We start from the raw sequence: 26,736 nt of genomic DNA, 5'->3' as shown, positions 1-26,736 counted from the left end.
TAATGGGGTATTTTCCTGATTGAGCTACTTCAGGACAATACTGCACTAGATAGCCACTAGAAGGTAGTAATTTATTACAGTTGGGCGAATGCATGATACATCCATGCAGTTTTTTTATATATATATATATTCTGGCCGCGATTCAGATCCAATGTCGTATCTTTGAGCGGGCGTAACGCATCTCCTATGCGCTACGCCGACGTAACATTGAGAGGCAAGTACTGTATTCAGAAAGCACTTGCTCCCAAAGTTACGTTGGCGTATCGTAAATGGGCCGGCGTAAGCCCCGCATAATTCAAAGTAGCAAGGCAGTGGGCGTGTTGTATTGTAATGAAGCGTGACCCCATGTAAATGCATGGCCGATCGAACGGCGCATGCGCGCGCATGCTCAGAGTCACGTCGCAAATACTCCCTAAGATACGTCGGCTCAATGCTTTGTTGACGTGAACGTAACCTACGCCCAGCCCCATTCACGTACGACTTACGCAAACGACGTAAAATACGACGCTGTTCCGACGTTTCCGACGTCCATACCTTAACGTGACTTACCCCTGCTTTATGAGGGGTACACTTACGCCGGACCGACGCCTTTACGTAAACGGCGAAGCTGAATCTGACGGGCGCAAGTACGTTTCTGAATCGGCGTATCTAGGTCATTTGCATATTTGACGCGTAAATCTACGGAAGCGCCCCTTGCGGCCAGCGTAAATATTCACCCAAGATACGACGGCGTAGGAGACTTACGGCGCTCGTATCTTGGCCAAATCTATGCGTAACTGATTCTAAGAATCAGGCGCATAGATACGACGGCTCACATTCGGACTTACGACGGCGTACGTGGAGATACGCCGTCGTAAGTCCTTTGAGAATCTGGCCCAGTATATATATATATATATATATATATTATAATATATAAAGATTGTGTATTTCTAGCTAAAACCTAGGAACTAGGGGCCATATCCTCAAAAGGGATACGCCGGCGTAAGCCGTCGTATCTCTGGTTCTAACTTTGGAACTGATCCACAGAATCAGTTTTCCAAAGTTAGGACGAAGATCCGACATCTGTAAGGGACTTACACTGCCGGATCTTAGGATGCAGTACCGCATCCGCCGCTGGGGGCATTTCGAGTCGAAATGCCGCTTCTGGTATGCAAATTAGCACTTAGGGCGATCCTCAAAGCTTTTCAGCTTCGTTTTTTCGCCGTAAGTTTTAGTTTGCAAGTGTAAAATTAGGGCTGCTTTTACATGGTGTAAAGTTAGCAACACCATGTAAAAGCACATTCAAGCGACGGCATTTGGTATGCATTCCCGAGGGAGAACTCCACGGCAATTTGTAAAATCAAAACCGGCATGGGTTCCCCCCCCCAGGAGCATACCAGGCCCTTAGGTACGTAGGGGGTCCCCCTACAATCCATACCAGACCCGTATCCAAAGCACGCTACCCGGCCGGTCAGGAATGGGAGTGGGGACGAGCGAGCGCCCCCCCCCCTCCTGAGCCGTGCCAGGCCGCATGCCCTCAACATGGGGGGGTTGGGTGCTCTGGGGCAGGGGGGCGCACTGCGGGCCCCCCCACCCCAGAGCACCCTGTCCCCATGTTGATGAGGACAGGACCTCTTCCCGACAACCCTTGCTGTTGGTTGTCGGGGTCTGCGGGGCGGGGGCTTATCGGAATCTGGGAGTCCCCTTTAATAAGGGGGCCCCCAGATACCGGCCCCCCACCCTAAGTGAATGGATATGGGGTACATCGTACCCCTACCCATTCACCTGGAGGCAAAAAGTAAAAGTTAGTAAACACACAACACAAGGGTTTTTAAAATAATTTATTAGTCTGCTCCGGAGGCCCCCCCTGTCTTCTTTATTAGCTCTATTACCAGGGGGGGGCTTCTTCTTCCGCTCTCCGGGGGTCTTCTCCACTCTCCGGGGGGGGTTTCTTCTTCCGCTCTCCGGGGGTCTTCTCCGCTCTCCGGGGGTCTTCTTCTATCTTCGCCGCTCTCCGCTGTTGACTCGGCGCACCCCGGTTCTTCTGCAGATGTCCGGTGTCTTCTTCTTCAGCGCTGGCTGCCTGCTATCTTCGTGTGTTAGCTCAATTACTAGCAGGCAGCCAGCGCGGTCTTCTGTGACGTCATCTTCTTCTCTTCTCTTCTTCCGATGTTGACTCGACGCCTCTTCTCACTGCAATGATGGAAGCGCGCCTTGCATCCCATTTATATAGGCATCACCGTCCCATCATGCTCCGGTAGGTACCCACGTGATGGGTGCACGTGGGTAGGCACCCACCACGTGGGTACCTACCGGAGCATGATGGGACGGTGATGCCTATATAAATGGGATGCAAGGCGCGCTTCCATCATTACAGTGAGAAGAGGCGACGAGTCAACATCGGAAGAAGGGAGAAGAACCTGACGTCACAGAAGACCGCGCTGGCTGCCTGCTAGTAATTGAGCTAACACACGAAGATAGCAGGCAGCCAGCGCTGAAGAAGAAGGCACCGGACAGCTGCAGAAGAACCGGGGTTCGCCGAGTCAACAGCGGAAGAGGGGAGAAGATAGAAGAAGCCCCCCCCCGGAGAGCGGAGAAGCCCCCCCCGGAGAGCGGAAGAAGAAACCCCCCCCCCCCGGAGAGCGGAGAAGACCCCCGGAGAGTGGAAGAAGAAGCCCCCCCTGGTATTAGAGCTAATAAAGAAGACAGGGGGGGCCTCCGGAGCAGACTAATAAATTATTTTAAAAACCCTTGTGTTGTGTGTTTACTAACTTTAACTTTTTGCCTCCAGGTGAATGGGTAGGGGTACGATGTACCCCATATCCATTCACTTAGGGTGGGGGGCCGGTATCTGGGGGCCCCCTTATTAAAGGGGACTCCCAGATTCCGATAAGCCCCCGCCCGCAGACCCCGACAACCAACGGCAAGGGTTGTCGGGAAGAGGTCCTGTCCTCATCAACATGGGGACAGGGTGCTCTGGGGTGGGGGGGCCCGCAGTGCGCCCCCCTGCCCCAGAGCACCCAACCCCCCCATGTTGAGGGCATGCGGCCTGGCACGGCTCAGGAGGGGGGGGCGCTCGCTCGTCCCCACTCCCATTCCTGACCGGCCGGGTAGCGTGCTTTGGATACGGGTCTGGTATGGATTGTAGGGGGACCCCCTACGTCGATTTTTCGGCGTAGGGGGGGGTCTCCTTACAACCCATACCAGACCTAAGGGCCTGGTATGCTCCTGGGGGGGGAACCCATGCCGGTTTTTTCTTTGAAAATTGGCATGGAGTTCTCCCTCTCAGGAATGCATGCCGAGCGACGCTGACAATTTGTCTTTTTTGTTTTTGTTTTCCCGGCGCTTTTTTTTTTTCACCCGTCGCAACTTTAGTGTCCCGTCGCAATCCACAAAGCCCGGCGTAAATTACGTTCACGCGCTGCACGTCGGGAAAATTACGTCACACGCATGCGCAGTACGGCCGGCGCGGGAGCGCGCCTCATTTAAATTTTAAACGCCCCCCGGAGAGGAGGACCGCCTTGCGATGGAGGCACTTAAGTTACACCGCTCAAAATTTCTAGGTAAGTGCTTTGTGGATCGGGCACTTAGGTAGAGATTTTGCGGCGGTGTAACTTAAATGTCAAAAGTTAAGTTACGCAGGGTTTTTGTGGATCAGGCCCTAGGGGCCTGATCCACAACGAGCGGGCTTAACTTAAATATTCGGATTTAAGTTACACCGCCGCAAAATCTCTACCTAAGTGCCCGATCCACAAAGCACTTACCTAGAAATTTTGAGCGGTGTAACTTAAATCCGTTCGGCGCAAGGCGTTCCTAATCTAATGGGGCTAGTCCCATTTAAATTAGGCGCGCTCCCGCGCCGGACGTACTGCGCATGCCTCCGATGCGATTTTCCCGACGTGCATTGCGCGAAATTACGTTGCGCCGAGTTTTGTGAATCGCGCCGGGTAAAAAAATTTGCGTCTGGAAAAAAAAGAGATGCGGCAGGAAATTTTTTATTTTTTTTTAAATTTGACAGCGTCGCGCGAAAGAAGGGTCTACTTTTATAAGGTGTACTAACTTTACACTTTGTAAAAGCAGCCCTAATTTTGTGACAGCAAACTAACACTTACGGAGAAAAAATGAAGCGTAAAAGCTTTGTGGATCTCCGTAAGTGCTAATTTGCATACCCGACGCTGGATTTCGCCGAGAAATGCCCCCAGCGGCGGCCGCGGTACTGCATCCTAAGATCCGACAGTGTAAGTCCCTTACACATGTCGGATCTTCTGCCTATCTATGGGAAACTGATTCTGTGGATCAGTTCCATAGATAGAAACAGGGATACGACGGCGTATCCCTTTTGTGGATCTGGCCCTAGGAAAGGTAAAATATAAGCAGATTAAACCTCAGCTTTTAGGACAGTTAGAGAGAGGGGGTCTCCTCAGCGGGGACCGAGATCGAAATAGGGGTTCTTACCCTTCCACACACCATCCGAGGTTTGTGGTGCAGTTCAGCCCCTCCAATCCCTGAAGACTTCCTGATATATCATGGAGATGTCACACATTCTACCCTTACGCTTCCTTTCTGATCCCCCCAATATGTCCGTGCTCCTCTCGATGTCTTGCAGGGCTCAAAGGTTTGGAGTTACTTGGAAGGGAAACTGGTGGCCGGCTTTCCGCGGCTCATTAGTGAGGAGTTTCCAGGAATTCCGGACGATCTGGACGCCGCTGTAGAATGTCACAAGGGGGAATGCAGGACGGACAGCGTCATATTTTTCAAAGGTGAGAACGATGATGTGGGGCAGTTGGGGATTTTAGATAATCTTTTAAGTGGATCTAAGCACGACAACAAAAATGTTATATATTGCAGATTACCAGTCCTTAGGCCCCCATACACACGATAGAATCCATCCGCTGAAAAATCCCAGCGAATGGGTTTCAGCGGATAGATCCTATGGTGTGTACACTCCAGCGGATCTGTTTCCGTGGATATTTCTCCCCTGGGATGGATTCCAGCAGATGAATATTTGCTGACATGCAGAACATATCCATCTGCTGGAATCCATCCCAACGGATGGATCCGCTGGTCTGTATAGACTCACCGAATCCATCCGTCCGAAGGGATCCCCCGCATGCGTCGTAATGATTCGACGCATGCATGGAATTCCTTATATGACAGCGTCGCGCACATCGCCGCGTCATAAACGCGGCGACGGCGCGACACGTCATCGCCAGAGGATTTTGGCGCGGATTTCAATGCGATGGTGAGTACACTCCATCGCAGAGAAATCCGCTGAAATCCTCGAGAGGATTTATCCGCGGAAACGGTCCGTTGGAACGTATTCGCGGATAAATCCTCTCGTGTGTATGGGGCCTTAGATGTAGTGGCTGCATTCGTTTTCCTTTTTCCGGCTTTTTCACCTTTTTTTTTCACCTGTAATCCTTAGACAAGAGATAGACAGAAGGGGAGGCTGCCCTGGGCACTGTGGTATCATGTGAAGTGTGTGTGTATGGGGGGGGGGGGGTTCAGCAAGGGGATTGGGTGGAGGAGATTTGTGTGTGGAGGGGGCATGCAGGTTATTGCTTGTTTTTTTTCCTTTGTTTAAGGGGGGGGGATTTTTTCTGACATGATACACATACACCTGGGGGGTCCGTTTTAGAATGTTTGCCCCGGGCTTTAAAAGACCTTGTCCCGGCACTGCCTGCCAGTAGAACACTAAGGCCTCGTACACACGACCGAACATGTCTGCTGAAACTGGTCCGTCGGACCAGTTTCAGCGGACATGTTCGGTCGTGTGTACGGCCGACCGGACAATTTTCCGGCGGATCGGACAGGTTTCCAGCGGACAAATGTTTCTTAGCATGCTAAGAAACATGTCCGCTGGAAGCCTGTCCGTCGGACATGTTCGGTCGTCTGTACGACTCACCGGACATGTCCGCTCGGCCAAAAGCCCTTGCATGTGTCAAAGTGATTCGACGCATGCGTGGAAGCATTGACCTTCCAGGGTCGCGCACGTCGCCGCGTCATCGTCACGGCGACGGCGCGGCCACGTCACCGCGTATCGTGTCCGCGCGGATTTCTGTCTGATGGTGTGTACAACCATCAGACAGAAATCCGGCAGCGGACATGTCCGGTGAAAACGGTCCGGCGGACCGTTTTCACCGGACAGTCCGTCCGTGTGTACGAGGCCTTAGGATGACAACATTCACTGTACCGTTTCTGTGCAGGAGCAGCATTTTCGCCATAGAACGGGACGTATGTCAGGGCTACAGAACATCTTCCTGTCACCTCATCCCCATTGGATCATGCTTTGCTGGGGTTTTTCGCCTTCCTCTGGAGGATTGTGTATATGGGATTATATTTTTATTGAATTTTTTTTGGTTGAACTAGATCAGCGGTTCTCAACCCGGGGGTCGCGACCCCCCGGGGGGTCGTTTGGCAATTTGCCGGGGGTCGGGAATGCTAGTCCAAACTGTAACGCTGGCCGAGACGGACCCGAAATTACTGTTTACGCCTGAGTCTGTCCGTCTCGGCCAGCAAGACGTCACTTCCGGGAGAGGAGAACAGTGCGGAAGTGACGTTCCGTCGCCGCCATCATGGTACTCTCGTCCGCAGTAAGGCTGCAGTTAGAAGTCAGCAAGCGGAGTTAACCAGAAGTGACGCCGCCGCCATCTTGGTACCCTCGTCCGCAGCAAGGCTACAGTTAGAAGTCAGCAAGCGGACATCTTTTTACACCCACCGAAGTCTTGCAGTTTACACGTATTTTTACCAGTAAACTGAGCTTATATACTATATAACAAAGCAAAAAACCCTAAGGTTGGCGCTGCGCTGAATTAATTGAGTGATTAAAGGTGTAACAAGAAATTAATAATTGTGTTAGTGAAGAGCAGCTAGCATTAAATTGTGTACCACAATCTTACAAACATAAAAACAAAAAAAGGAATGCAGCGCTAATAAATGATGAATCAACAATATGAGTGAATAATTGATGATGTTAGCATAAAAAATGAAAAAAAATATATATTATCTCCCCAAAGAGTAAACAAATTGAGAAGTAAAAAAGAGAAAATCACCAAGCTGTAAAAAATCCAGAAATTAGTGAATGATTGCACTTGATTTTCTCATAAATATCCCACAAGTGAAAAATGTGAAAAAACTAAAAAAAGAAAAAAATGACACAGAAAGTCCAAAAAAAGTTCCATAAAGGTTTCCAAGACGGTGAGGATAGAGTGATGAGAGATGAAATTTCCACACTACACCCGTGCCTGTAAGAATGCCTGCTTACCGAAATTAAAGACTGTATCTCACCAGTCTCATAAAGCCTCTGGGAATTGAGGTATCCCACAACCCATCCACCTGAATGATCAGAAGGCTCAGCATAGAATCCAAACGGAACCGTGGATAATGAAAGAGAAAAGGATTCTCATAGCGTATAACGTTTTAAAATCACAATACGTATTTATTAAAGGTTGCACTTACAATTAAGTAGTGTATATTGAGCAGTAACAAGCAATCACAAAAAGAAATCCTCCTCCGTTGCTTCAGTACTGCGATGCTTCCTCGCTACCAGGACTCACACACCGCTGGCGTTCAGAGCGAAAGCGCGATGACGTCACAGCAACCCGACGATCGTTTCGTCTCAATAGGACATCTACGGGGGTTTGGCCGGATGGCGACGTCAGCGCGTGCAGTGTATAAATAGCAGAGGACTCCATCTTTAAGATGGGAAAGACATGCAAAGGCCCTAGTATGCAACTAAGGGAAAAATAATGTAATTGGTAGCGGGAAAGAGAGGTCATTCCGATCATTGCATATAGCTAATCGGTCAAAATAAATTCCTATAGTATAAATTCTTATAACATATAAGAAAAGGAACGCGGAGGTGTGTTTTTCAAATGGTAGGATAGCATCGGGTAGCAACAACTGAATCTAAACGGAGAGGATCAATGATATGTCTTAAATTAATACAATGTAAACAGTTAATATGCATTCTGGTTTACAAATTATATATGCTTTAATTACAGTTTAGATTAAATAAAAAATTATGTAGTTAATACAACGGTATATTAACAAGTCCATAAAGGACTGTATATAGACATGCTTGCCAGTGCTTGATCACCGGAATGCATATATTACTCATTGGGGCATCAAATTTGCTTTTGCCGTACCAAAACAGAGTGTAACAGTGACTAGTGTGCCGGTGTTCAATCACCGGAAAGTATGCAACAATCAGTACGGCATCAAGTTAACTGCAACCATACAGAAGTATAGTGCACGCCAATATTTATCAACAACATACATGAGTATAATAAATTATTAATAATAAAACCATATAAAATTAACCCTAAATTAATCATGGGTCACATAATTTTTTAAAAAAATTAATTAGAAAAATTGTTAAAAAAATTATTAGATAAAAACATTTATATTAGGAATTATTAAGGAAACAATTAATATCCCAATCGACATTTAGTCCGAAGGGAACGAAGGATTTTAAACAAAAAATCCAGCGAGTTTCTAACCTCGATATGGCACGAACCATATTGGTACCTCTCCAATGAGGGCGGATGTTATCAATAGCAAAAAAGCTGGTCCCCTTCAGATCTCTCCCATGGTATTTGTCATAATGCTTAGAAAGATTATGTTTTGGGAACCCGCTCTTAATCCTACCTATATGTTCACCAAGGCGGATATGCAGTTCACGTTTAGTGCGACCCACATATTGCTTCGAACATGGGCACTGTATCATATACACCACATACTTTGTCGAACAGGTCATAAATGATTCGATCTCATGTGTTTTCCCAGTGACTGTAGATTGAAAATTCGTACATTTTCTTTCCTTGAAGGAATTGACCTTACAAACACTACATTTCCGACATGGAAAGAAGCCCTTCAGAGATTGGAAGAAAACTAGATTTTTAGGGGGGTCAATGACGTTGGGTGCTAAGTTCTGCCTTAGTGAGGGTGCCCCTTTAAAAATCAGGAGTGGATTCTCAGGGATATGTGCCCCCAGGATCCTATCACTTCTAAGTATATCCCAATGCTTCCTCAGGATTTTTTTAATTGAAAAGTGCTGGTTGGAGTATCTCGTAGTCAACGACCAACTGAATTTGTCCGAGGGAATAGCATTTATTCTATTATTCCTTGTCAGGAGGGAATTTCGATCCATCTTTTCCACTACAGTGATCGTCTCGTTAATCTTCTCCTCTTGATATCCTTTATTTAAAAATCTTGATTTTAAAACATTAGATTGTTCCTGGTAGTCAACAATTTCTGTACAGTTCCGTCTAATGCGCTGAAACTGACCCTTAGGTATTGCTGTAAGCCAGGAATTATGATGACAACTCGTGGTAGGGATAAAGGCATTCCGATCGGTCGCTTTAAAAAAAGTGTTGGTACTTAATTTTCCATTTTTTATAAATATATTTAAATCCAAAAAATTAATATGAGAGATACTGATGTCATGCTGTAGAGAGATTCCTCTATCATTAGAGTTGAGTCTAGAAAAAAATCCCTCTAAAGATGTAACGTCACCCTCCCATATCACTATCACGTCATCTATGTAACGTTTCCAAAGGCGCAATTGTGGCGGGGCCTGCACATCGATCACATCTCGCTCCCAGTAAGCCATAAATAAATTGGCTAGACTAGGAGCGAATTTTGCCCCCATCGCTACACCACAGATTTGAAGAAAGAAAGTGTTTCCAAACCAAAAATAATTGTGGGTAGCAGCAAATTGTAATAACTCTAAAATAAACTCCTTTTGTAAATGAGGTATATTAGATTCCTGATGAAGATAAAAACTGACTGCCTCCAGACCTTGTTGATGGGAGATAACAGTGTAAAGAGAGGCCACATCCGCCGTGGCCAGAATATAACCCTCCTTCCATTCAAAATTCTTCAAAAGATTCAAAACTTCAGTGGTGTCACCTAAATAGGCTGGAGTGGCTTTCACCAGTGGTTGTAAAAAATAATCTACATATTTGCCTATTCTGGCGGTGACTGAATCGATGCCGCTAATAATTGGGCGGCCGGGGGGTTTAACCAAATTTTTGTGAATTTTGGGTAAGTAGTATATCACAGGTACACGTGGTATAATTGGTATAAGATGGGCATGCTCTTTTTTATTAAGGATCCCTTTTTGGAGGCCTTGATCAATGATGTTAGCTAATGCCTTCCTATATTTAGCTGTTGGATTAGAGGGCAAAGCCATATAGGTTAGAACATCAGACAGTTGACGATTCATTTCCTCTATATATTGGGACTTATCCAATATAACGATGCCCCCACCTTTGTCGGCAGGTCTGATTATTACATCTTTCCGCTGACATATCTTTTTAATATTAGTTTCAATTGAGAAAGCACTCCTGGGTTTAGTGACTTTCAAGGACAGAAGGTCCTTAGTAACAAGTTCCTTAAATACTTGTATAGCTGGAGCCACAAAACCAGGGGGGTTGAATAATGATGCATTCTTCAAATTGGTATGCTGGATAGGGACATTAGTAATCGGTGTGCCACTATCCATGGAGGCTTCAGAACGTCTCATCAGTGATGAAGGAATCTTGTGAATAATTTGAGTACTGTTCCCTATCGGATTTAAAATGAAATGTCTCTTAATATTCATTTTTCTAATAAATTTGTTAATATCAATAAAAGTTTCAAATTTATTGAGTTGTCGGGGGGGGGGCGAATTTGAGGCCCTGACTTAAGATACTCTGTTCGCCCACTGTTAAGGAAGCTGAACTGAGGTTAAAAATACCAGCTAAGTCCGTTAGTTTCCTCTCTTTGGCCCGGATTCGCCTCCCCCCTCTGAGGCCTCTCTGACGTCGTACTCTTTCTTGCTTTGGCTCCGTGTCATGGGAAAAAAACGTGGTGGATTAGTGCTATCAGATTCACACGGTGAGTCCACATAATAGTCTCTTTGGAATGGTGGCTCATTCGGATACTGTGAAATAACCCCATTCTCTTCCCAGGGATCTAAGTGATAATTAGAAAGGGGAGCAAACCGGTTATCCAGGGGGATGTAACTAGGAGTGTGATTACTCGCCTCCCCCTTATGCTCTCTGTAACTCTGTATTACCGGTTGTAGATGCCAACGATCTCGTGGATCTATACGAGTGTCTCTGGAATCATTGGTATAATTGGCAACCCTTTGTTGATATGGTCTGAAATGCCAACTTCCTTTGACTTCTCTCCTTTGGTCCATTGAGCTCATATATGGTTGGGGTTCTCTAGATGGTTGAGAATCTCTAGGGACATAGTAGCCGTTTTGCACATTATCCCTATAAGAGGAATCCCTTACAAGAGACGGTATCTTGGGACGTGCTCCTTTAGGAGGGCCTTGGGAATGAACCTTTTTAACTGGTTTATGTGTTTTGGGCGGAGCTAGGACATTATTGGTGTATTGATTCCTAATATTAGCTGAACCTTGTGGTGGTAGCTGTGGGGGGGCTCGATTGGAATTGGAAGGAATGGGTTGTGAAGTTGGGGCTGCAGTAACGGTCTTAACGTTATCAGTGTTCTCCAAAGTTGTTTGCCATTTGAAAACTACTTTGTTGGAATAATCAGAGAGATCACGATTGAATTTTTTCTTTTTCTTGTTTTTTTGATCCAGACCTTCCTTTTCTATAATTTCTTTTAATTGCTCAGATTTAGTTGAGTATATCTCCTGTTCTTTGAAGATATTGAGTTTAGTTCGTACTGACCCGATTTCCTCATTCAATGATTTTAGTTTGGTCTGTTTTTTATCTAAAAGGAACTGGAGAAATTTAACCCCTATCTCATTGAAGTAGGTATACCAGCCCTCAAGATCAGTTTCTCCTTTTTGGGGAGCCACTTCCCACCTAAGGCTGCGGGGTACCATTTCTTTTTCAACATAATGTTCAAGATAAGCAATGTCCCAAATGGTATGCAGCTCGGATATGAGGAGATTTTTAAGCCTCAAAAACAAGCCACCCAGGGCATCCGTTTGCTCTGTGTTTCCATCAAACACACCATCTAAGTTTATGCTATATTGTGATCTAAAATCAAAAATATCCATAATAAATGCTGAGCAGCAGCGTCTAAGTACAAATACAAGTAAAACAAAGCAAAAAACCCTAAGGTTGGCGCTGCGCTGAATTAATTGAGTGATTAAAGGTGTAACAAGAAATTAATAATTGTGTTAGTGAAGAGCAGCTAGCATTAAATTGTGTACCACAATCTTACAAACATAAAAACAAAAAAAGGAATGCAGCGCTAATAAATGATGAATCAACAATATGAGTGAATAATTGATGATGTTAGCATAAAAAATGAAAAAAAATATATATTATCTCCCCAAAGAGTAAACAAATTGAGAAGTAAAAAAGAGAAAATCACCAAGCTGTAAAAAATCCAGAAATTAGTGAATGATTGCACTTGATTTTCTCATAAATATCCCACAAGTGAAAAATGTGAAAAAACTAAAAAAAGAAAAAAATGACACAGAAAGTCCAAAAAAAGTTCCATAAAGGTTTCCAAGACGGTGAGGATAGAGTGATGAGAGATGAAATTTCCACACTACACCCGTGCCTGTAAGAATGCCTGCTTACCGAAATTAAAGACTGTATCTCACCAGTCTCATAAAGCCTCTGGGAATTGAGGTATCCCACAACCCATCCACCTGAATGATCAGAAGGCTCAGCATAGAATCCAAACGGAACCGTGGATAATGAAAGAGAAAAGGATTCTCATAGCGTATAACGTTTTAAAATCACAATACGTATTTATTAAAGGTTGCACTTACAATTAAGTAGTGTATATTGAGCAGTAACAAGCAATCACAAAAAGAAATCCTCCTCCGTTGCTTCAGTACTGCGATGCTTCCTCGCTACCAGGACTCACACACCGCTGGCGTTCAGAGCGAAAGCGCGATGACGTCACAGCAACCCGACGATCGTTTCGTCTCAATAGGACATCTACGGGGGTTTGGCCGGATGGCGACGTCAGCGCGTGCAGTGTATAAATAGCAGAGGACTCCATCTTTAAGATGGGAAAGACATGCAAAGGCCCTAGTATGCAACTAAGGGAAAAATAATGTAATTGGTAGCGGGAAAGAGAGGTCATTCCGATCATTGCATATAGCTAATCGGTCAAAATAAATTCCTATAGTATAAATTCTTATAACATATAAGAAAAGGAACGCGGAGGTGTGTTTTTCAAATGGTAGGATAGCATCGGGTAGCAACAACTGAATCTAAACGGAGAGGATCAATGATATGTCTTAAATTAATACAATGTAAACAGTTAATATGCATTCTGGTTTACAAATTATATATGCTTTAATTACAGTTTAGATTAAATAAAAAATTATGTAGTTAATACAACGGTATATTAACAAGTCCATAAAGGACTGTATATAGACATGCTTGCCAGTGCTTGATCACCGGAATGCATATATTACTCATTGGGGCATCAAATTTGCTTTTGCCGTACCAAAACAGAGTGTAACAGTGACTAGTGTGCCGGTGTTCAATCACCGGAAAGTATGCAACAATCAGTACGGCATCAAGTTAACTGCAACCATACAGAAGTATAGTGCACGCCAATATTTATCAACAACATACATGAGTATAATAAATTATTAATAATAAAACCATATAAAATTAACCCTAAATTAATCATGGGTCACATAATTTTTTAAAAAAATTAATTAGAAAAATTGTTAAAAAAATTATTAGATAAAAACATTTATATTAGGAATTATTAAGGAAACAATTAATATCCCAATCGACATTTAGTCCGAAGGGAACGAAGGATTTTAAACAAAAAATCCAGCGAGTTTCTAACCTCGATATGGCACGAACCATATTGGTACCTCTCCAATGAGGGCGGATGTTATCAATAGCAAAAAAGCTGGTCCCCTTCAGATCTCTCCCATGGTATTTGTCATAATGCTTAGAAAGATTATGTTTTGGGAACCCGCTCTTAATCCTACCTATATGTTCACCAAGGCGGATATGCAGTTCACGTTTAGTGCGACCCACATATTGCTTCGAACATGGGCACTGTATCATATACACCACATACTTTGTCGAACAGGTCATAAATGATTCGATCTCATGTGTTTTCCCAGTGACTGTAGATTGAAAATTCGTACATTTTCTTTCCTTGAAGGAATTGACCTTACAAACACTACATTTCCGACATGGAAAGAAGCCCTTCAGAGATTGGAAGAAAACTAGATTTTTAGGGGGGTCAATGACGTTGGGTGCTAAGTTCTGCCTTAGTGAGGGTGCCCCTTTAAAAATCAGGAGTGGATTCTCAGGGATATGTGCCCCCAGGATCCTATCACTTCTAAGTATATCCCAATGCTTCCTCAGGATTTTTTTAATTGAAAAGTGCTGGTTGGAGTATCTCGTAGTCAACGACCAACTGAATTTGTCCGAGGGAATAGCATTTATTCTATTATTCCTTGTCAGGAGGGAATTTCGATCCATCTTTTCCACTACAGTGATCGTCTCGTTAATCTTCTCCTCTTGATATCCTTTATTTAAAAATCTTGATTTTAAAACATTAGATTGTTCCTGGTAGTCAACAATTTCTGTACAGTTCCGTCTAATGCGCTGAAACTGACCCTTAGGTATTGCTGTAAGCCAGGAATTATGATGACAACTCGTGGTAGGGATAAAGGCATTCCGATCGGTCGCTTTAAAAAAAGTGTTGGTACTTAATTTTCCATTTTTTATAAATATATTTAAATCCAAAAAATTAATATGAGAGATACTGATGTCATGCTGTAGAGAGATTCCTCTATCATTAGAGTTGAGTCTAGAAAAAAATCCCTCTAAAGATGTAACGTCACCCTCCCATATCACTATCACGTCATCTATGTAACGTTTCCAAAGGCGCAATTGTGGCGGGGCCTGCACATCGATCACATCTCGCTCCCAGTAAGCCATCTGAAGGGGACCAGCTTTTTTGCTATTGATAACATCCGCCCTCATTGGAGAGGTACCAATATGGTTCGTGCCATATCGAGGTTAGAAACTCGCTGGATTTTTTGTTTAAAATCCTTCGTTCCCTTCGGACTAAATGTCGATTGGGATATTAATTGTTTCCTTAATAATTCCTAATATAAATGTTTTTATCTAATAATTTTTTTAACAATTTTTCTAATTAATTTTTTTAAAAAATTATGTGACCCATGATTAATTTAGGGTTAATTTTATATGGTTTTATTATTAATAATTTATTATACTCATGTATGTTGTTGATAAATATTGGCGTGCACTATACTTCTGTATGGTTGCAGTTAACTTGATGCCGTACTGATTGTTGCATACTTTCCGGTGATTGAACACCGGCACACTAGTCACTGTTACACTCTGTTTTGGTACGGCAAAAGCAAATTTGATGCCCCAATGAGTAATATATGCATTCCGGTGATCAAGCACTGGCAAGCATGTCTATATACAGTCCTTTATGGACTTGTTAATATACCGTTGTATTAACTACATAATTTTTTATTTAATCTAAACTGTAATTAAAGCATATATAATTTGTAAACCAGAATGCATATTAACTGTTTACATTGTATTAATTTAAGACATATCATTGATCCTCTCCGTTTAGATTCAGTTGTTGCTACCCGATGCTATCCTACCATTTGAAAAACACACCTCCGCGTTCCTTTTCTTATATGTTATAAGAATTTATACTATAGGAATTTATTTTGACCGATTAGCTATATGCAATGATCGGAATGACCTCTCTTTCCCGCTACCAATTACATTATTTTTCCCTTAGTTGCATACTAGGGCCTTTGCATGTCTTTCCCATCTTAAAGATGGAGTCCTCTGCTATTTATACACTGCACGCGCTGACGTCGCCATCCGGCCAAACCCCCGTAGATGTCCTATTGAGACGAAACGATCGTCGGGTTGCTGTGACGTCATCGCGCTTTCGCTCTGAACGCCAGCGGTGTGTGAGTCCTGGTAGCGAGGAAGCATCGCAGTACTGAAGCAACGGAGGAGGATTTCTTTTTGTGATTGCTTGTTACTGCTCAATATACACTACTTAATTGTAAGTGCAACCTTTAATAAATACGTATTGTGATTTTAAAACGTTATACGCTATGAGAATCCTTTTCTCTTTCATTATCCACGGTTCCGTTTGGATTCTATGCTGAGCCTTCTGATCATTCAGGTGGATGGGTTGTGGGATACCTCAATTCCCAGAGGCTTTATGAGACTGGTGAGATACAGTCTTTAATTTCGGTAAGCAGGCATTCTTACAGGCACGGGTGTAGTGTGGAAATTTCATCTCTCATCACTCTATCCTCACCGTCTTGGAAACCTTTATGGAACTTTTTTTGGACTTTCTGTGTCATTTTTTTCTTTTTTTAGTTTTTTCACATTTTTCACTTGTGGGATATTTATGAGAAAATCAAGTGCAATCATTCACTAATTTCTGGATTTTTTACAGCTTGGTGATTTTCTCTTTTTTACTTCTCAATTTGTTTACTCTTTGGGGAGATAATATATATTTTTTTTCATTTTTTATGCTAACATCATCAATTATTCACTCATATTGTTGATTCATCATTTATTAGCGCTGCATTCCTTTTTTTGTTTTTATATACTATATAAGCTTCATATATAAGCTCAGTTTACTGGTAAAAATACATGTAAACTGCAAGACTTTGGTGGGTGTAAAAAGATGTCCGCTTGCCGACTTCTAACTGTAGCCTTGCTGCGGACGAGGGTACCAAGATGGCGGCGGCGTCGATTCCGGTTAATATAATAGACGGGTTGCTGATGCTGACGGAACACCTGAGGTAACCTGAGGTACTTTGGCAAGCCAGGCACAGGGGGCCAGATTCACAATAGAGATACGACGGCGTATCTCCTGATACGCCGTCGTATCTCTGTTTTAGGGTCGTTCTAACTATACGACTGATTCATAGACAGGGCCGGACTGGCCTACCGGGAGACCGGGAAAATTCCCGGTAGGCCGCCTGCTGTCCATCAAAAAATTGTCAGCTCAGATGCCTGTGGGCCACAGCGGCGGCCGCACTTTTTAATTATACGCCTGCCCGGCCCCTCTCTAGTGTCATGTCTCTGTCACATCACATTGTCGTGTATGTATAAAAAGCAGCGGCGGGCCGGCCGCCGGCGGGTTTCGGCCGCCATGCTCGCCGCTGCACTTTCCTTCCTTTTCGCGCTGACTGCCTGGAGCCGTGGAGCGGCGAGCATGTCACGTGTCTGAGGGAGGGGAGGAGCCGAGCAGGAGAACAGCTCTTGTTCCATCTACCCGTGCGGCGCCAGCACCGCCCAGTGCAGAGTCACGTGTGAAGGCAGAGCGCCCGCAGAGGAGATCTCAGGAGAAGAAGTGAACGCTCGGCCACCCCTGGAACATAAGGTGAAAATCCATACTGTCTGTATCTCGACTCTCTCTCTCACCATATAACGGTGCACCCCCCCCCCCCCCCCGGGCCCCCCCCCTCCTCTCTCTGTCACCTACCTTTGCTGCCCCTGGAAATTGTAAACTAATTTCAGAGAGGAGAGGGGGGGGGGGGGGGGCACCGTGCAATGGTGGTGTGAGAGAGATTATACAGTTTACAATTTGCAGGGGAAGAAAAGGTAGGTGCAGAGAGGGGGGGGGGGTTGACCATGCAATGGTGAGAGAGATTATACTGTCCAGATTACAATTTGCAGGGGCAGCAGAGGTGACAGAGAGAGAGAGAGAGGGGGGGGGGGTTGCATGGTGCACCCCCCTTTCTCTGTCACCTCTGCTGCCCCTGCAAATTGTAATCTGGACAGTATAATCTCTCTCACTATTGCATGGTCAACCCCCCCCCCCCCTCTCTGCACCTACCTTTTAAATGCCAAAAAAACACAATAATCTGCCTGCGCTTAGGACCGTGAATTGGGCTGCTGCCCCCCCTGGAAAAAAGTGGCGGCTGGTGCTCAAAATTTTTTGGGGGGCGCAAATGAGAAAAAAAATGTGCCCATCAAATGCAGCCACTGTGCCATCAATTCGCACCACTGTGCCATGCCATCAAACGCAGCCACTGCCATGCCATCAAACGCAGCCACTGTGCCATCAATTCGCACCACTGTGCCATGCCATCAAACGCAGCCACTGTGCCATCAATTGTCACCACTGTGCCATGCCATCAAACGCAGCCACTGCCATGCCATCAAACGCAGCCACTGTGCCATCAATTCGCACCACTGTGCCATGCCATCAAACGCAGCCAATGCCATGCCATCAAATGCAGCCACTGTGCCATCAATTGTCACCACTGTGCCATGCCATCAAACGCAGCCACTGTGCCATCAATTGTCACCACTGTGCCATGCCATCAAACGCAGCCACTGTGCCATCAATTGTCACCACTGTGCCATGCCATCAAACGCAGCCACTGTGCCATGCCATCAAACGCAGCCACTGTGCCATCAATTGTCACCACTGTGCCATGCCATCAAACGCAGCCACTGTGCCATCAATTGTCACCACTGTGCCATGCCATCAAACGCAGCCACTGCCATGCCATCAAATGCAGCCACTGTGCCATCAATTGTCACCACTGTGCCATGCCATCAAACGCAGCCACTGTGCCATCAATTGTCACCACTGTGCCATGCCATCAAACGCAGCCACTTTGCCATCAATTGTCACCACTGTGCCATGCCATCAAACGCAGCCACTGTGCCATCAATTGTCACCACTGTGCCATGCCATCAAACGCAGCCACTGTGCCATGCCATCAAACGCAGCCACTGTGCCATGCCATCAAACACAGCCACTGTGCCATGCCATAAAATGCAGCCACTGTGCCATGCCATCAAACACAGCCACTGTGCCATCAATTGTCACCACTGTGCCATGCCATCAAACGCAACCACTGTGCCATCAATTGTCACCACTGTGCCATGCCATCAAATGCAGTCACTATGCCATGCCATCAAACACAGCCACTGTGCCCTTTAATTGTCGCCACTGTGCCCATTCATGCCGCTGTGCCAATTGTCCCCACTGTGTCACTGTCCAGACATCCATCCACCTCGGAGCTTTATATTATAACCTGCTGGGACTTGTAGTTCTCCATCTTCGCCTGGGCTCAGGTGCATGCAATCCACACCCATCCACCTCAGAGCCTTATTGTATGTTTAACCTGCTGGGACTTGTAGATCTCCATCTTCTCCATGAGCCCCAGGAGAAGATGGAGAACTACAAGTCCCAGCAGTCTTACTAAAATTACAGGCTCCGAGGTGGATGGGTGGGCATCAGGCAGTCCACCGCTGATTTTGAGTCAATAAAAAATGAGGCGATGGGATGAGGCAATGCCGCAATGGCATGGCTTACCTTCCCAGCTCCGCTGGGGCAGTGTAAACGACGGAGCTTTCCCACGTGACGTCACTTCCGTTTTTCGTCTGTAAGACAAATCCCGGAAGTAACAACAATAGTAATGCTCCCGGCACCCATAGTGGATACGGACGCATGAGAAGCTATTCAGCACTGTGCAATGCGCCCAAAGGCGGGATAAAAGCCCGCAAATGAAGCGCCACGTCTGCAATCTAAAGATTGCATTGACGTGTCGCTTCACAGGGCAATGGTGGCCGGCGCTCAATCTAATTTTATTAAAGGACTTCTTTTTTTTAAAGGGGCCATTGAAAAAAAAAAAAAAAAAGTATTATTATTTTATTTTTTATATTTTGCCTACAGGAGGGGGGGCCGCGCCCGGGCGCCCCCTATGGGCGGGCCGCCACTGCTGGAAACCAATCCCCTAAAAGGGGTAGGTGAACGTGATAGAAAGTATATAGTCCAATTGCAGCCTCAGGTCTAAGGCTATATGATGTCTGACCGGTAAGACCGCATGAAGGAGATCACATAAAAACATAAAACACAATAGTCTCTAGTGGGAGAAGTTCTATTGATTCCAGTCAGGGCTTATGGATGCAGGTTCTTGCAGTGAGGAAAGGTGTTCCTATACAGCTGATACAGCATTCGTGGTGGTCCCGGTGCTCCCCCACAAGGGTCCCCACTCACCAGATCCAACTCCCCGCCAGGGGTACACAGCATGTAGTAGGTATAGTGGAAAACTGGAAAGCCTATACTACATCCTGTGTCATATCTTTACATAATACACTCTTCAAATGTGCTTTTAAATGTTTTTCCTTTTGATGAAAAAGAAAATAATGACGTTATGCTGTGGGGCTGGTATGAAATTATTTCCAGGGCTGGTTTTCATTCCCAGTCCGGCCCTGTTCATAGAATCAGTAACGCATAGCTAGCCCTAAGATCCGACAGGTGTAATTGAATTACACCGTCGGATCCTAGGATGCAATACTTCGGCCGCCGCTGGGGGGAGTTTGCGTCGTAAACCAGCGTCGGGTATGCAAATTAGCAGTTACGGCGATCCATGGAGGTTTTTCCCATCGTTACGTCGTCGCAAGTTTTAGATTCCCGTCGCAAAGATAGGGCTGCATTAACATGGTGTAAAATTACTCCACCATGTTAAAGTATGCCCGTCTTTCCCGTGTCGCTTTTACGCACGTCGCGATTCTCAACACGTCGGCGCGTCGTAATTTCGCGCAAAGCACGTCGGGAAACTTGCGACCGGAGCATGCGCAGTACGTCCGGCGCGGGAGCGCGCCTAATTTAAAAAGTACCCGCCCCATTTGAATTGGGCCGCCTTGCGCCGGACGTGTTTACGATACACCGCCGCAAGTTTCCAGGTAAGTGCTTTGTGGATCGGGCACTTAGACTGAAAACTTGTGGCGGTGTAACGTAAACGCGTTACGTTACGCTGCGCCGCAGGTACGAGAATCTGGCCCTAAATACCGGTAATTAAGGCATTTTTGTACTGTTTGTCACAGCAGTGTAATTAATACATCGATTTTGATTAAATAAGTCTGACATGACTGTGAAAAATATAATTGTGGTACAATACATATCATTTATATATAAATGTCCCAGTTGGTTCCTCAAAAGTGTTTATTCCGTGTCAGTGCTAGATACATGTTTGGGTGCTATACACTTTGAATATCTAGCACTGACACGGAATAAACACTTTTGAGGAACCAACTGGGACGTTCATATATAAATGATATGTCTTGTTCCATAATAATTTTTTTCTTGCATAGCCACGTCATGTTGGACTTAAAGCGGAGTTTCGCCATTTTTTTTTTTTTTTAAGTCCAACATGACGTGGCTATGCAAGAAAACTAATATGGAACAAGACATATCATTTATATATGAACGTCCCAGTTGGTTCCTCAAAAGTGGTTATTCCGTGTTAGTGCTAGATACATGCTTGGGTGCTATACACTTTGTAAACAATTTTACTGTTGGGGGTCCCCACAACTTGGGAAATTTCATCAAGGGGTCACGGCACTAGAAAGGTTGAGAACCACTGAACTAGATGTAACTATATCAGATACCTGGGAACAATGAATATCTATCTCTACCTTTCCAAAAATTTGTCTGACCAATGCCAAGGTGCTACATTCCTGATACTGTTTAAGGAAAATGGGTATTTCTTTTTCGTACCTCCATGGGACACAGAGCTCTTGTTAATTATTTAGTGGGTTATAGCTCACCATCAGGTGATTGCAGGGGCGGACTGACCATTGAGGCACTCGGGCTCTGCCCCAAGGCCCCATGCCACTAGGGGGCCCCATCAGGGTTGCCAGGCTCATTAAAACCATGGACAGTATGTAAAAATCTGTGTTTTTTTTTTTTACATCTGTCCCTGATATGTCCAAAACCGACATGCTTTTGATGTGAAAATCCTGAGATTTTAGCTGCCCCGCCTCTGTAATGCCTCCTGGCTTGGTGGCCATCTGTTAGTCCGGTCCCCATAATCTTCTATTGCCCCGGGGCCCCATGAGTTGTCAGTCCGCCCCTGGGTGATTGGACACTGGCACCCCCTAATTAGAAGAGAAGTTCCCCTCTATATAACCCCTCCCATATGGAGAGAACCTCGTTTTTTTCGCCAGTGTCTAAGGTGTTGGTCACGGTTAAAGATGTGCTAAGAAGAAAGCTCTTCTGAGGGATCCCTCCGGGGGTCAAGGAGCTGTACAACCGAATCCATTTAAGAGGGCCAGAAAAAAAAAAAACAAAATGGATGATACCCGGGCCTTGTGGAAGAGCGAGGTTTTGCCTGTAATGTCTCTCTTGTAGGACTGGGCTCTGGGATCCAGCACTTTGGGCACGTATTTAAAAATGCGCAAAGGTTTCTGGCAGAGTCTTCTACAGGTCCAAGGAAGAGGTATCCTTTAAATAGGAACCCTGAACCCTGAAGGTTGGCACAACACAGCATGCCATGATTGGGTGAAGGTTGGATCTGTCTGATCTTCAGCAGTATCCTGCGGCGGGGATAAGGTAAGTGAAGAAAATCCTGAGGACAGATGCACACTGTTGGGGTCAGGAGTGCACCTCAGGGAGAATGGTTTCCGGTTCCGGGGGGAGTGGCCTGAGCATGGAGGAGTGAGGAAGCGTGAGAGGAGCTCCTAGCGGGATCACCGCATGCACCCGATAGAGGACCGACATTGGACATTGGAAACAAGCTAGCAGAGCGGGCACTCCAGAGCGCCTATCCCAGTGTCAGAGACGAGCGGCTGTACACGCTGTTTTCGCCGCGCTGCGGCTGCTGACGAACGAGGGACGCAGGCCAGCTGAGTTGAGTGGCAGGGAGCGGAGCAAAACAGAGCGCTCACTGCAGAGTGCCTATCATAGTACTTACCCCGGTGAGCAAGCCCTGTAGCGGTGTACGGGGGGCCGGTGCTGAAGAGCGGACCTTCCACATCAGAGAGCGGGTCAGTACTGGCACATGTCGCGCCGTGGAAGAAGACCCGGAAGAAGATCCCGAGTATCAAGCACCCCAGCACACTCCTACATTACCCGCTATCTCAGGGCTCAGACGGACGCGACGCTGCAGTCGCTGGAGGACACCAGGGAAAAAGGCAATAACACGAAGGATCCCTCAGAGATGGCTGCTGCAGGACATGCTGTAAGGGGTAGACGGGACTCTATATTGGAGGTAATATCTACTGCACCAGCGGCGACATCTATGCTGAATAAAGGTATGCCTAAGGGGGGAGAACCCTCCACTGAAGTGGTGGCTAACAGGATGGGGGAGGGGATGATATGCCTGGAGTATAGTAATAAGGTCCCACAAACCCAGGAGAACAAGGGACAAGAGACTATATCAGACATGGAGCAGCTTAGAGCGCTTATTCAGGCACTCCCCACAAAGGAGGACATACAGACTCTAACTAAAACTATTATGAATACACTAAGAGAGGAAATAGAAGTAGTGCGTGCTGGAGTGGAAAGGGGTGAACATAAAATGATAAACTTAGAGGTGCAAAACAGCAAATTGGAGCACAGACTGCTGAATATGGAAGGAGAGCTTATGAGACAGCATCAACAGTTGGCTGCGTTACAGTTACACAGTGAGGAGGCTGAGGATAGAAGCAGACGAAATAATATCCGCATTAAGGGGGTCTCTGAAAACTTGGAAGGCCCGGCCCTGAGAGAGGCGGCCGTGACCATATTTAATTTAATTTTGAATAGACCTGCTGATACATCAATCGAGCTGGATCGGGTCCATAAAGTCCCTGCTTTTCGCCATCCGGCCCAAGGGGGCCCTAGAGATGTGGTCTGTAGAGTACACTTCTTTAGGGTTAAGGAAGATATTATGCGGGCAGCCTGGAAGGAGGGAGTGATAAAATGGGAGGGTGGGGACATACAGGTCTATCCAGATCTTTGCAGGCTCACAAAATGGAGAAGACGTTTGTTAAAACCCCTTTTGGAGTATATTCGCCTTAAAGATGCCACGTATAGATGGGGATATCCTTTGGCAGTAATCATAAAAAAAGAAGGGCAGAACTTTAACTTAAGGTCCCCTGCCCAACTAAAAGAACTATTTCAGTTCTTGGGTGCTGAGCCCATAGACGTGCCGAACTGGTTAGATTCACCCATAACAACGGACAGATATTAATCCAAACTGACAAAGGAGACTATCACCATGCAGGAAGTACAAGAACAGCGTCCCCATAGAGGAATAAGAGGAAAATGGACAGTTTTTTTTTTTTTTTTTTTTTTTTTTTTTCTCTTGTCCTGCCCGGACATGAGTGCCGCTTGTATTGGGGGTTCTTCTTTTTTTTCTTTTTTTTTTTTCTTTTTTTTTTTTTTTTTTGTTGTTGTTGCTTTTTTTCTTTTTGAGGAGGGGTGGAATGTTGGATTAAATATACACTGAATGATATATAAAGTAAGAGGGCGGCGTTAGAGGCGTTGGAGGGGTGTAGGTAAAGCATGTATATATAAGCTATATAAGCCATACAAAGGTTGGCACAATGAATGGTGTATAGATTTTTCTTCTTTTTCGGTTCGCTTCATTGTTATTTTTTTTATGAGCTATCTGATAGATGGAGGCTATACATCACATCATGTACCGATATAAGGAGGCTATTCATATAATGTACCATATATATATAAAGGAGCGGCAGAGGTGAAGGAACAAATGTCTGCCTGAGAGGGATAGGAAGGCTCCACCCCCCCACTTTTTTTTTTTTTTTTTTTTTTTTTTTTTTTTTTTTTTTTTTTAAGTAGAGGGGAAGGGAGGGGTAAAGGGAAGGAGGAGGGAAGGGAAAGGGAGAGGGAGAATAAAGGTGCAGAAACACTTCCCCAGGGGGGAGAATAGGCAGAAGAATTAAAACGCCCTCTCTGAGGCCCAACAGAAGGGAGGGGGGAAGGGGGGGGCACGAGGTGTCTCTTTTTTGTAGTGGGGTGGGACGTTTGGGGAGGATGGGGGTAGTACCCTTTTATAGGGGGGATGGATCCCTGCTATGTTAGGGGGGGTAAAAAGGGGGGGCATAAGTGCCATTAAGGAGGGGGGGTAAATAGGAATGGGGTCACAAATAATGGGCACACATAGTAAAGTCGTCACAGACACTAAAACTGACTGCAATCGCGGTCACAATGATAAGTGGGGTGTATTCCCACCTTTTTTTTTTTTTTTTTTTTTTTTTTTTTTTGGCTCTAAGGGGCGTGAGAATAGTATCACTATATACACAATTACACGAATACACGAATATGGAGGGGTGGACACGGGGGAAACAGAAGTGGTAGGAGGGGAATAGGGGGGGAGGGAAAGGGCCAAGGAGGGCAAGAGCAGGGTGGGGAATGGAAATAAAAGTTTAAAAGATTAGCTATCAGGGGCTAGTAAACAAGAATTCCCTTCTTTTTTCTTTCTTTTTCAAGCATACCCCCGATATCTGTCTATGAGGTTCAAGAAAGAAAATAGGGCTTGTATATTGAACTACTGAGCATTGAACAATTGAATGGAATATTGAATAATTGTATATTGTATATAGATGTTAAGGGGCTGTTTATAGAAGTTGGTATGCATAAGATGGAGGGTGCAAATAGGCTAGATGTCTTCCCCTACCCTAAATATGCTAAAGAAGGAAGTCTGATTTTTTTTTTTTTTTTTTTTTTTGTCTGCTGTAGTGAAATGTAGAAGTGTAGTAGGTAGCTATTGGGGGTCCGGGCACGGTCGGGAGGGGTGAGATATAATTATGAGGGAGTGAGGGGAGGGGAGGGGAGGAGGGGAGGAGAGATAGCATTTTCTTTTTCTTTAGGAATCTCCTTCTCTTCCTCCCTTCCCTCGCCTTCTTCTATTCTTTCTTGCTGTATTCCTTTTTTTTTTTTTTTTTTTTTTTTTGTGTGTTCTGCCCAAAAGACTGGGAGATATCTCCCAGTGGGGCTACTTCTATCTTTACGGGAGAGCGCTGAGAATAAAGGGGTGATTCTGAAGCGGAGGTGAAGGGATATAGGATAAGGCTAGCATTAGGCCAATGGGAAATGTCTAACGGGGTGCGTGCGGGATAATGCGGGGGAGCTCTGGACTCGCTACCCTCGCTCTCTTCTGTACATACATTCTCCCCACTAAAAACGCTTCTCCTCCAATTGGAGGTAAACCGGAAGCGTTAAATAAAGGGATAGGGACTTTTTTCTCTGATCCCTTTTTTTTTTTTTTTTTTCTTTGCCCCCTCCGCGCCCGCAGTGGTTGGTCCCCAATACTAGGGGAGACACGAGAGGGGGGCGGAAGGGTAACTACTCGGGCACTTGGACGAGTGACTAGTTCTCGAGGTACGGGGGAAAGGGAGGGGGGGTTGTTTTTTTTTTTTTTTTTTTTTTTTCGTCGTCTGTCTCTCTCCCCTTTTTCTCCCCCTTGCACCGTAGTTTTTATTGTATATTACTGGTTCCCTTTGTGAGGTATATCAGACTAGAAAGGCGATAAAATGGACATAATAAATTTCACATCATATAACGTCAAGGGCCTGAACCGCCCAGAAAAACGTACTAAATTAATGGCAGAACTCAGTAGAATCAAAGCTCAAGTAATCTTTTTACAAGAGACACATTTCAGAAGAGATAAAATTCCAAGACTGGGCAACCAAAGGTATCCGACAGTGTACCATGGTGCCTCCCAAACATCCAAAGCGAACGGGGTGGCAATTATGCTCTCAAAACAAATGACTTGGAAAGAATCAAACGTAATTACGGATGACGTAGGAAGGATGTTAATAGTGACAGGAGAATTAGGGAATCAAAAAGTTACTCTGGCGAATCTGTATTTACCCAATGAGGATCCTATATCTACACTGGAAAAATACTTGGAAGTGGTACAACAAAACAAGGAAGGATTTCTAATTTTGGGGGGCGATTTTAATATAGCCCTGGATCCAGCAATAGACGTGTCAAAAGGAGTATCTCATATATCTAATATAAAATTAC

At 45.2% G+C, this 26,736-nt stretch overlaps 1 protein-coding gene across 2 annotated transcripts in view; it reads left to right on the top strand.

Moving 5' to 3' along the window:
* Positions 1-26,736, top strand: part of HPX (hemopexin) — a 74,630-nt gene that overhangs the window by 27,230 nt on the left and 20,664 nt on the right. For both annotated transcript variants that reach the window (XR_005747316.1, XM_040339878.1), the window contains exon 5: positions 4,586-4,739. Coding sequence is in view for 1 of the 2 variants with exons in the window: in XM_040339878.1 (XP_040195812.1) it covers positions 4,586-4,739 (154 nt within the window). In the remaining variant the exon portion in view is untranslated. The remainder of the gene's footprint in view (positions 1-4,585; positions 4,740-26,736) is intronic.

Source organism: Rana temporaria, chromosome 2 (genome assembly GCF_905171775.1).
Source record: "Rana temporaria chromosome 2, aRanTem1.1, whole genome shotgun sequence".
Taxonomy (NCBI): domain Eukaryota; kingdom Metazoa; phylum Chordata; class Amphibia; order Anura; family Ranidae; genus Rana; species Rana temporaria.
This window is presented reverse-complemented; position numbering and strand designations above follow the sequence as displayed.